This window comes from Octopus bimaculoides, chromosome 1 (genome assembly GCF_001194135.2).
Source record: "Octopus bimaculoides isolate UCB-OBI-ISO-001 chromosome 1, ASM119413v2, whole genome shotgun sequence".
Classification (NCBI taxonomy): Eukaryota; Metazoa; Mollusca; class Cephalopoda; order Octopoda; family Octopodidae; genus Octopus; species Octopus bimaculoides.
Window position 1 is genome coordinate 35704860 of NC_068981.1, and position 13729 is coordinate 35718588.

Below are 13729 nucleotides of genomic sequence, written 5' to 3' on the forward strand. Positions count from 1 at the left end.
TATATATATATATATACAAATATATATATATATTTATTTGGCACATACATTTTTTGCCCAATTTTCTCTCTCTGCTTAAGTAATTATTGTTGAGTTGTTGAGTATTTTGTAGATTATCCTATTTTTTATTTTTGTTTTTATTCTGATGACTGGTGAATATAATTATCGAAAATTATAGGAAACAATGACTTTCCCTTTGTTACTGAGGGAATGCTTTGGAGAGAATACATTGTTATAGTAATTTTAGGTAATAATATAACTTGGGAATAAAAACAACAACAACAACAACAAAAGCACTCATATCACTCAAGCTCTTATATTTAGGATAGCATTTTGTGGATATGCTGGTGATGGGTTTTTGAGCTAATGCATAAATGGGGGAGGGACAGGTGGTTTCCCTCCCTATCATTCCACCTCCTAAATGAATAAATAAATCATAGAAAAATGAAATAAAAAGCTAAGCTAAAAGGAAAAATCAAAACAACACTTTATGTCAGTCAAATAAATATACATAAATAAATATGTATAGTCAATAGTTTTGTGTTAGGAACAGCAGTGGCTGGGGTGCTGATAATGATGGTCGGGTAGGATCAGAATGGATGAGTGAATTGCAGGGATGATGGGGAAGGGGCATTTGTAGCGTGTAATTTTCTGTCAAGCACTGACTTTGTTGTGTCATTGTTATGTTATTAGTGAAGTTGACATGGTGAGGTTATATAACAAGCAAACATTTGACAGATGTATACTTAATGTTTAGTAACAACATATTAGATAAAGGTTAGATTCTCTTTACTCTTTAAGGACTGAATATTTATGAAACTTTGCTACTATGAAAATGTGAAAGAGATTTCCTCAACAGTTTTATGTATACTAAATGTGTGTGTATATGTATGTATGCAAGTATTTATTTCTTTATGTATGTATGTATGTATGTATGTATGTATGTATGTATGTATGTATGTATGTATGTATGTGTGCATGTATGTATGTGTATGTGTATGTATGTTTTTATGAATGTATGTATGTATATACCTACCTAGCTAGCTAGCTAGCTAGCTAGCTACCTACCTACCCTACACTCTGTCTGTCTGTCTGTCTGTCTGTCTGTCTGTCTGTCTGTCTGTCTGTCTATCTATCTATCTATCTATCTATCTATCTATCTATCTGTCTATCTATCTATCTATCTGTTTATTTCAAAATGTAACCACATGTGAATCGTTGGCGATTTTCTTCCTCCGTCTTCCTTTCTATTGGACTTTCCTCTGTTTCTGAAGAAGAGTATTGCTCAAAACGTTAAACCATATTTCTTTTCTTCCCAGAGCATCTGCTAATACTTTACATGTACCACGTCCTTGTGTTGTTGTGTTTTCTTTGTGTTTGTTGTTCTTTTCTTGGATTTACTATATATATATATGTATGGTTATATACATATACATGTATATCTGTATGTATACACATGTGTATGTATTTATGTGTGTGAATACACCCCTCAGAAACACACAAGCATAGATATATACATACATACATATATATATATATATATATATATATATATGTCTGTGTATTGGACGGCTATTCAGATGTACAGGCCAAAAGTGCATAGCCTCTTTTATGCTGGAGCTACATACAGCCTAATTTAGCCTGGTGGTATTGAAATGAAATAGAATGAAACAGGGGTAAAATTATAAACCTTTCTATACTAGATACCCCAGGTAAGAAATTCCCATCAAATTGCTTTGGCCTATATAGGTACAATGATTTAGCATCTCCAGAAGTATGAATGGGTGCAACCTAAACAGATTCAGGAAAGGTTTAATATATGCTCTCAGCGACATAGGGCTCAAGATTACTAGAGACCAGCCTAACTATAGTTAATTTCGTAAATGTTATGTTTGATTTCTGCACATAAGCCATACTACAAACCAAGCAAAAAGTTGTTATACATCAATACAACTTCCTACCAACTGCCAATTGTCTTTAAAAACTTTGCAAAGGTTGTCAGTAGGAGAATCTAGAACCTATCCTCAAATAAAAATGTCTTCAATGCAGTGACCTCCTATTATATAACAATGGTCTAACAGACATGAGATTAAAGACCACACAAGGAAAAAGTCACTTGGTTTGCCATCCTTTCTTCACCCAACATGAGCACCTACATGCTAAGAGCTTCCCTTAGGTTAGTGGATAGTCATTCTAGACAGAACCACAGGCTGAGAAAATATTCAACAGACATCATTTAAGGCTATTATTCATCTGAGAAAATTTTAGTTATATTTCTATATGTACCACATATTTTATATAATTTTCATATAAAATCAATAGATTTAAATATAGCTAAGTATTTTAAAAATAGATGAATACTCAAGATTAGTTATGTATGTATGTTATTTAGTTCCCCATAAGCTTGATAATTTAATTCTGTGAACAGACCTCATGGTTATTTGGTAATTGTAGAAGTTAATACATTATTAATTATCATAAAATATTAGAGAATTGCATAGATATACATACTTTATATCCTTTGAATTCTCCTTGTACTTGTCGTTCAGACATATTTACTGCTTCCCAGATAAAATGTACTTCGTGAGGTTGCATCTCAAAATGGGGATCGACACGGAAATCCTTTGGTCGATTTAGTGGCCCTGAAAAATGAAAGAAATAGTCTTTATTGATGGAAAGTGAAAAAAGCAAGAAAGTATTTGAACAAAGTATATTTCTTTATATGAAGAATTTAGTAAGTGAACAATACATTTTTTTGCATTCTAAATTTGTTGTCAAGTAAACCCACTTAGCTCTGGACAACCAGACCTGTAAATTATGATAGATCGCTGACCACGACATTCAAATTTTTTTTCTCCGTGTTTTTCTCCTTGTTTTTCTCCTTATTCTTTCTGTTGAAGAGCGTAGCTTGAAATGTTAAAGACTTTCTCTATTCCCGAGCGTTAAACTAATACATCCTTTTGTTGTTTACACCACCTGTCCTCGTCTGTTGTTGCCTTTTCTTAAATTCTCCTATATATATATATATATATATATATATATATATATATATATATTAGTTGATAGCATATCATATAAATATATCATATATATATATGTCATAAATATATAGTTGATTGCATGTATATATATAGTCGATTGCATATCATCAGCAGCTTGGTATTTCTACTCAATAAGGGGCTACAATTTTCTGTTGTTACCACCATGTTCATAGTCTAATTGATGAACACCTTGTTATCTTAAAGTATTGGAACCAAGAAAAGAAATCAGAAGAGAATCCAGTATATTATGTTTTTAAATTATTATATTATAATAAAAGACTTTAGAGGTGTGTGGACAATTTAATGGTTTGCAAGATATCACAAGTCCAATGCATTGGATACATCATGGTCTTATTTGATCCAGGACCTTCTTTTGTTCTAGATTCTTGTAACTTGTGACTGAATATTTAGGGTGCAATATGACTGACTAATTTCTGATTGGTACTCTGAAGAATGAATAAGCTTTATTGTGAGTTTTAGTTGGGATATAAGAGTGGAATTCAGATTTTGGGATTAGATGGAAGAATTATGTTATATTGTCTTTGTTCCTCAGAAAAAAGTTTGGAATGTATAGGAAAAAAAAAAACTGGAAAAAAACTGTGTATATCCAAAGAGTGGACCAAAGTGGTGATAAACAAGTAAATAAAGATATTTTGGTGGAGTTATTCAGCTGTTAAAAGAAACTAATGCCAAAGAAGCATTTCTAAAAACAAATATGATTTTTGAAAAACTATTTACATGTAAAATTCGGCATACAGTCCAAATAATAAAACTAACAACAATAAAAAGCACAATTAAATATTGAAATAAATTATAATTTGTTAATTGAATGAAGCAACAAGAGGATTCAGAATGAAATATAATCATGAATAAGGAATTGTTAATTTTAATGGAGAAGAATTTTTGAAGACATAACTAAATAAACAAATTTGGTCAAAGTTAATTAGAAGTGAAGCTTAATGATGATAAAATACTGCTCACTATGTAGTAAATTGCATTAAAAAGCTTGTCTCTTGGGAAACCCTATGGATAATGAGAATTGAATTAATAACTGCTTTCTTCCCAAGAGTCTAGTCACTTGAGGATGAAAACCATAAATGTTTGCAATAAATTTAAAAAAAATAAATTCCTTCTCAGAAAGCAACAGTTCTTTCTTCTTTTTCTTCTTCTTCTTCTTCTTCTTCTTCTTCTTCTTCTTCTTCTTCTTCTTCTTCTTTCTTTTGTCTTCTGCTGCCTCCTCTCCTCAAACTCTGCCTTTGCTCCCTTCCTCTTCCTCCCTGTCTCCTTCTCCTCTATCATCATCATCATCATCATCATCATCATCATCTTCTTCTTCTTCTTCTTCTTCTTCTTCTTCTTCTTCTTCTTCTTCTTCTTCCACCTCCTATATTAGTTTTTCATTTAAAATTTAACAAATATTCTTCAAACTATTTATAGGCTCTGTCCAATATTGCTAGACATGAAAGTATATTTATAAATATATTTATAAATATCAAGACTAGTTTCAGTTTCACTGTTGCATATTGCTAGATAATGGTGCTTACAAAAGAAAATAGAATTCATATGAGGATTATGATGACGATGTCGATAATGATAACAATGACGATGGTGACAATCAATAAACATATTCTCAAAACACAAAAAAAACACAAGTTTATTTCTGAATATTACTACACATCTAAATACAATTAGTTAAATTGAACAGATAACAAATCTTATTACAGAATAGAGACCACCCCAAGAGCTTGTAGCTAATCCAATAGAATGGCCTGTAAGTGAAAACTTTCTGTTTAGAAATAGTATTGGACAATAACGATGATGTAGTGTAGTCAATAAGAAAACAAAGGAATCATGCAATTTTCTCCATGTGGAAGTACCATCAAACTTTTTAATATAAGAACATACTGGAAGTAGTTCTAAATATCTTTGATTTAAAAAAGCAGTAGAATGATGGTAAATTTCTGGGGAGTCAAATTTATAGTCTGTAACAAAAGTTCAATTCCTGATTGAACTAGCTCACTTCATTTTATTGCACTTAATTTTTTTTTATGCTTGAAGTTTGTGGCCATAGTCAAAAGCTTGGGAAGAGAGATGTTTTTGCACTTTACATGCAATCAGAATCTTTGGTGATGACTAAGCAGCCATAAACAGAATCTTTCTTCTACATCTCATAAGAACTGTCATTTCTCTGGAAATTATATCTTTGTGAATGTTGGGCTTCCTTTCTGGAATATATATAATGCATATGACTTGCATTATAAACATTTCTTGAGTTTTATGGTTTTGTCTTGCATAGAAATACTTCCTCTTCAGTTCTGTTTGAGGATCCCATTTTGAACTGATTTCCAGTCACAAACACACACATACATATATATTATATATATATATATATATATATATATTTAAGAAAGAAAAATATGCAAAAATGCATTCTACATTACCTTAAAATAGTCAAAAGCAACAAACAACCCAAGTCTCTAAAGCAAATGCTAACAAATGCAAAATTACTTCCAGCTACAACCAACGCAAAAGTGAAAAAATGCAATCGCTCAAACTGTGGAACATGCCCCAACCTTTTGGAAGGGTCAGAATGTCATTTCAAACAAAGGCAACACTTTACAATCAAATCAGATTTCACTTGTGTGTCCGAAAATCTAATTTATGTGACCAGAAAGATTATGTCGGAAGTAAAGGAAATCCTATCTGCCACTGCTGTGTGGTGCACCAGCAACAAATAGCTTCACCACAATATCGCCAGATATATCTCAGCGAACATATTGACGTATATGCTAAACAATTGCAACCACAATTCTATATATTCCCATTGTACAAATTTGCTGACTGGATCTCAACATAAGCTCGTCTTAATAAAGAAGCCTCATTCATCCAGAAATATAAACCAGAGCTGAACATTAATTCATTTTAGTAACAAAGAACCCTCACTAGAACAGAACAACATTCAATTCCTCTCTCCACCCTTGAAATATTTGTGAATAACCCCTAAAATTTGTGTATATATCGCACAAATCTGTATACATTAAAAATATCAGTCCAAAGACCCTGACAATACTTTGAAAGTAACTTGTAATTTTCAGATATATTGAAGAGTTACATCCCTTGACTGCAAAGATTATTGTCAACAACAAAATGGCGTGCCCATGAGTCAAATTTGAGACTTTAGAAGTTTGATAAGTGTAAGACGTGAAACCGGTACTCCCAGTTTATTATATAATGTTATAATACAACTCATTGTGTTATTATGATATTAATACTAGCATAAATTTTATTATACAAACTTTCTGTGCATTTTTGCATATTTTTCTTTCTTAAGTATCTACAACCACATGTAAACAAGATCTGACACCTTTATATATATTTATACACACACACACATATACACACACATATGCATAAAACAATGGACATCTGCCTGTCTGTCTGTCACCACCACCACCACTACTGCTATCATCACTGCCACTATTGCCACCACTATCATCGTTTAACATCCCCTTTTTCATGCTTGCATGTGTCAGAATTTGTTGGGACAGATTTTTTTATGCCTAGATGCTCTTCCTGTTGCCAACCCTCACATGTTTCCAGGAAATGTAATATTTCCCATGGCTAGACATGTTTTCCATGAAAGACTAGAAATTAACAAAATCACTTGTATGACAATGATGTTCATTTACAACTGAAATACGATGTCAAGACACAGGTACAGACAAACACACTCATACATGCATACATACATACATACATACATATAGAATATGGCAGGCTTTTAGTTTCCATCAACCAAATCCACTCACATGGCTTTGGTTGGCCTGGGGCTATGGTAGAAAACACTTGCCCAAGGTGTTGAGCAGGGGGACTAAACCTGAAATCAAATGGTTGGGAAGCAAGCTTCCGAACCACCCAGCCATGCCTTTCTTTCTACACTCATGCACACTTTTCCTCTGCAAATACACTTAACAGAGGCAATTTAATTTGTGCCTCCATTTCAACTATAATTTTAGTATGACAGAACTAAACATATGGAATGTGGGATTAATAATCATACATGATAATATATACATTGAATTGGAGACACAGCAGATTTTGTGCCTGTCTAATACCAAAATAGTAGCCATTTATAGAAATATACTCTAATGTCTATACATTAAATTAGCATTTTTATAATGAATTGGAGATCATTTACTTTTTAAATTAATCATAAATATTAATGGTTTTAGTCTTGCTTAACCAGATGATATGTTCCTAATACATACTTAGAAACACATAGTAATTTTCACATACATGTATGCAAGCATACACACACACATGCACGCACACAATACCTTGTGTCTATCTCTCTCTCTCTCTCTCTATCTATCTATATATACATACATATATACACATATACATTTATATATGTTTATACATACAGTCTTGTAAACTGTGAATAATTAAACAATTTTTGTTAAACATGTTTTTTTTCTTCACCTTTCAAAAAATATGGATAACAGGAAATATTTCAGTCTGGTAATGGATACCAGAAAATATTCCACTTTGACAAACAACTTTAATAATAGGTGATGGTAGTGGTAAAGGGTGAAGTACAACCTGTCTTTAACAAAAACAACAACAGCAATAACAACAAAACGACAATAACAGCAGCAGTAATAGTTTCAGTAAGAACAGTAACTATAATAATTTCATGAAATGAATTTTACTTTTCGATTAATAGATAATGAGATCTGACAGAGAATGAAATTAGGTATAGGAAGTATTAATTACAAGAAAACAACTTGCAAAAAAAGACATATGTATATATATATATATATATATATATAAAAGCACACACACACTCACACACATACATCTACCTCTAAATATGTGTGTGTGTGTGTGTGTATATATATATATATATATATATATATATATATATATACACTTGTTTTCAAGTTCAGAAACATTTAAGTGCTTGATATGTGCTTAGAGTTTTGTGTATGTGTGGAAGACATGTCTGCAAAAACACACATACACTTTACATGCATACACAAACATATGCTTGCAAACATAACATACACACACACACATATATGCACACATATACTCATGTAAATACAGCCCCCTCCCCATTTATATATATATATATATATATATATATATATACACACACACACATAGATATACATATATTCTTGAGTGAAAAAATCCTCATTGATCAAAATAAACAGCAAATTCTTAAGTGAAAATTTTGTTGCTTGGAACAACATCTTCATTATTAACCTAAAAAAAACATTATCAAATATTAAGAAATATTGAATATTTGATTATGTTTGTGATCTCGGGTTTGATAAGTGAAGTTATTTGTTTTCTTTTTAAAGAGCTATTTGAAATTGGTGTTGTTTTTAGCAATATTTAGAAACTGATGATAGAGAGCGAAAGTGTTAAACTTGAAGAAAGAAAAGAAAAGAAAACAAAAGAAAACAAAATTTAAAAAAAGCAAAGTTACATAGCTAGAATATTCAAGATTCAGGTAATGTTTTTACATTCATACTGTGCTAAACATTTGGACTGAACTGCTATAAAAAGAACAAGACAAACAGGAGATAATGGAGCACTAGAATAAGTTGGAGCTTTGAAAAATAAACTAAATTCCTTTCAAGTCATTGTCGTCATCATCATCGTTTTCATTTGCATCGTTTGCATCATCATCATCATTCTCATCATTTAGATACATCATACTGAGAGCTGTGAATTGGCAGAGTCATTAGAGTGTTGGATAGCATACTTTACAGTGTTCTGATACTCTGCACATTAAGTCATTAAAATAATGTCTTTTTTTTGTGACAACTCAAAATTCTGTATCATTACATCTGTGAGGGTCATAATCTAACGTCACTAATTCACCCTTCAGTTGTGGAAACCTTCTACTGTCAATATATAACCTTCTTTAACTCAGTACTCCATTTTCTGACATTGGCTCATTGCCACAACTTTGTAGTATGTGTGTGTGTGTGGGGAGGAGGAGTGTTTAATAACTGAAATAATTGATTGGATCAACCCTAATTTACACCTCAGCATGATAAGAAAAAGACAAAAAAGGACGTTGGCAGGATTTGAACTCAGATCTCATAAAGAGACAAAACAAATTGTTGTAAAACATTGTTGTCTTCTTTACCAAACCAAACAGCAACAATTCTAAAAGCCAAAGGGGTAGCCTCTGCATGATTATCAGCAAGGAATAGCATCTAAACCTTCCTGAGTTCATACTCCACTGTCTTAAATAAGAAAAGACACAATATATCAGAAAAACAAAAACAAAAAGAAATGATTGCTATGACTATAACATTTTATGCTTTAGATCTACTTGATGAGTGCAAACTCAGGACTAAACAACAACATTACTGTGACTACACCTAACCATCTAAATAATTATTAAAAAACACATTCCTTTGTAAACTACATTGAATTATTGTTCAGTGAAATCTAGTTGTTTGTAATTTTACAGTAAAATTCTCAGTAATTATTACACTGCAATGATGAAAGACTGAGAGGTAAACAATGTTGTGTATACAGCTCCCTTCCCGTGTGATGCCTAAGTGATGTTTATGAAGTTTTATACTTTTATTATGTAGAGTTCATGTTAAAGGAAATAAATCATCACCATCATCAGCCTCATCATTTGTCTCTAAGTCACTGTTGTTGTCATCATTGCTGCTACTGTCATTGCTGTTGCCATTGCCTTCATCAGCATCATCATCATTAATGTTAGCTTTATTATATTTTTTATCATCAATATTGTCAGAAATATAATCATAATAATAGTTACTATAACATAAAAAATTAATAATAATAATAATAAAAATAATAATAATGGTGATGATGATGATGATGATGACGACGATAGGATGTGTGGCAGTAAAAACGAAACAATCTCACATATTGTGAGTGAGTGTATCAAACTGGTTCGAAAGCACTACAAAACAAGTTATGGTAATGTGGCTAAGTTTGTTCACTGGAGACTGGGAAAAGTACAGGGTAAGAGCATGGAAATAGTATGTACATGAATCAGGTGTCACTGAATATAAGATCCTGTGAGATTTTACAATAATAACCTTACTCCCGTGAAAAGAACCACTGTATTATACACCAGGAAAATATCATTGCTAAGTCACTGAAAATGTGACAGAGATTGCAATATCAATTGTAAATTGGAATCATGCAAAAGCCATGGTTCATCAGAATTTCAAGCAGATTCTAGCAGATATTGATGCTGACTATGGAGATGTGCTCATGCTGTTCAATGGTTAAACCATGCCACATGCCTCAATAGGTTCTACAAACTTCTTCCAGAAATCTTATCTCAGCTTAGCAATAAAGAATGAATTGCTGATTTGGCTTTCAAGGTTGACATCACCACACATGAATTGTACAGTATAGTCTCTGCTTTTATTGCAAAACTTTGCCTTTGAAGACACAAAGTGCACATGACACTATAACCCATTTCCACTCACTTTTTGAGCACAACAGAATCATTAATAACTTGATTGATCAATTTGAATGCTATTTTGGTGACATCAAGGATTTCTTGCCCCTGATGAAAATATTTTTAGCACCTATGGAGATATATGTGACCACCACTCCTGAAGAATTTCAAATGAAGCTCCAGGACTTGCAGTCAGATGTGGAACTGACATCGGCATTCAAAGTTAGTCAGCTACTTGACTTCTGGAGTTGAATCCAAGAAGGGAAGACTATCCTACCTCGATTGCTAATGCACAGAAAAATGCTTCTGAATTTGGTTCAACATATGTGTCTGAAGCACTTCTCAGCAAACCAGTGGGTACCAAAACAAAATATGACAACCAGTTGACTGACAATCATGTCAACCAGCTTTTGCATACTGCATCTTCTACCGCAAGCCCTAATTTTGACAAACTAGTTGAGAGTTGAAAACAAAAAGGTTTCACATTAAATTCCATTGTTCTACAATTTTTTGTTACAGTCTTTCCTCTATAAATATAATAAATTTTTCTTGAATTGACCCATGTTTTACTTTTTTTGTGCAACTCCCTAAAAATATCCAGGTTTTGGATCTGGTCCAGATATTAAAAAGGTTCAGAGCCACTGCTTTACACAGTTGCTTTATTTACTAGAAAAAGCAGCAAGTTCACTCAAATCACACTCACTCTCTTAAAATTGGAAGGACACATTGTACAAAGCCAACTGAGATACACAAAAAAATGAGGTGGTCATAGATGGAACACTTGTGGTCATAAGTCTGCATTATAAGGGCTAAACAATAGCAACAACTAGTATAACCAACATTATACTAGTTGGTTAAAATGGTTGGTATTTCTCACTTGCAATGTCTTTTGCATGTTCTACTGGCAGAAAATACATTTTTTTACACTTATGGGATTACTTCAGCACAACTTTACATGCCAAAAGATGAATTTTGATGAGACAAGCTTTGTGCTAATACAGAAACAACAAAAGTTAGGCTTCTTGATGAGGATTACAATAGTTAGATTTTGTTTCTCTGGTTGATTACTGCTTTACATGGATATAACCACAGCTTTGAGCCACTGTAACTGTCATGGCACATAATCCTGCTTACAAATCAGTTAAAAGTAAAATATAGCAAAATTCTTTATAACATCTCTTAACATCTGAAATGAAGTAGCAAGTAATGCTTCAGGAAAAGCAGGAGGAAAAGGTGAAAAAGAAAAAAAGAACCGGTAAGCGAAAAATTCATTTTTCCAATTCAAGGTTTTACTATAATTTTGCCCACTTTAAAGGTTTTGACATGCAAAGTTATCTTCTGATTTCTCTTTTTGTAACACAACAGTTTTTCCTCCAAATCACTCTTCTATTTTGGACAAATACTTCAACATATTTGACTGTTACTTAAAAATTTATTATAGTTTATTTATGCTGTATTTATTTGGTTTCATTTTTTTCATTTGATTTTTAAACTAAAAATGTGGAAGATTTCTTGGAGTGTTCAGAAAACTTAGTAGGTAGTAAAGAAGAAAAAAAGAAAAAAAAAAACTCTGACTCTACACAAATTAATCACATTTTTCTTTCATTTTTATAATATATTTTCACTGACAGCTGCAATTCTGGTAGTCAAGTGTTAAGCAAAAGTGTTATATTGCTATGATACCCAAGTGACTTCTTTGCCAATGCAAAGTAATATTTCACCAGAAGTCAGCAGAAGAAATTAACTTGATAGATAGAGAGAAAAATAGGTGTAGAAGTTAGACACATACACGTACACAAATGTGTGGTGTGTGTGTATACATGCATAATGTGTATGCCAGCTTTACTATACTATGTCTAAAATATGTAAATATATAGAAATGTGTAGTGGTAGAGAGGTGGTAGTAAAATGCATTGCAACAAAAATTTATGGAAAAGGGAGAAATATAGTTGTAAAAATTGCAAGAAAGGAAAAAAAGAAAAGTGAAATGAGAAGAGAAAAATGAGTATTATGGGATATATGTATAATGTGTGTATGTGTTAAAGAGAGAATCAGGATAATAGAAAATGCAGGAAAGCAGATTATGGAGAGGAAAAGGAAACTATAGACAGAGTGATAGTCCGAGAGAGAGAAAGAAAGAGAGAGAGAGTATATCTTGGAAATAAGTACAGAGGGATTATTAAGGTAGCTAAAGAATAGAGGGAGGGGAGAGATAATATGAAATATCTAGAAACTGTATTGGAAATACAGAGAGCATTTAGGATAGATGGATAGAAAGAAAGATGTCACATTTTATATATACATGCATACATATATGTATCCTTCTATCCTAAATTTTGTGTCTCTCTTTCGATATATATATATTATATACACATATACATATATATATATATGTGTGTGTATATATATATATATATATATATATACATATGCATGTGTATATATATATGTATAAATCTCAAGTGAGGGAGAACATGATTTTTGAAAAATGCAATGATTAAGTCACACATGCACTCCCCCACATACATGCATAGTATTTAAAAGAAAATTGAATATAATAATGTATATAAAAATAAGACAAAATAACACAAAAGACCCCCAGAAAAATAATAACATCACTCCGCCCCCACATCTTTCTGTCTTGGTGTAATATAAGGTTATAAAATGCTTTTCAAGTAGATATAAATTATTGAAGCTCTCTAAGGAAAAAAAAAATCTTAAAGTGCTGTAGACATCCACAAAGAGAGTAGCTGACGGTTTCTGGCAAGTAAGTTATAAGGAATTAATGCTGCATAAGGTTTGAGGCTGTACAAGTTAGACATTTTATTCTTGCAGAAGAACTCTCACAAAACTTGGTGTGTGTGTTGTTGATCAATGGAGATATCTCTTCATTCATTCTTTGCACTCTTGGATTGTGTATGTTCAAAGGGTGTATACATGCATATATGTGTGTGTGAGTGTTTGTTTGTGTGTGTGTGTGTGTGTGTGTGTCTGTATGTATGTGTGTGTGTGTATGTATGTTTATATGTATGTGAGTGTGTATCTGTGAATATGTTTGTCAATGAACAAAGCCCTGTGTTTTTAACATACATGTCTCTGATAAATTTTCTCTGTGACAAAATATTACAGCCAGTGCCATTCCACATTTGCATATACAGTTTAAATTTTATACACTGTGGTATATGCCTATATATATATATATATATATATATAT

The 13729-nt window shown here is 32.0% G+C and overlaps 1 protein-coding gene across 1 annotated transcript in view; it reads right to left on the reverse strand.

The window, feature by feature from the left end:
- LOC106878977 (neuroglian) overlaps positions 1-13729 on the reverse strand; it is a 562318-nt gene that overhangs the window by 86943 nt on the left and 461646 nt on the right. The window contains exon 6 of the mRNA XM_052966151.1: positions 2512-2642. Coding sequence (XP_052822111.1) covers positions 2512-2642 — 131 coding nt within the window. The remainder of the gene's footprint in view (positions 1-2511; positions 2643-13729) is intronic.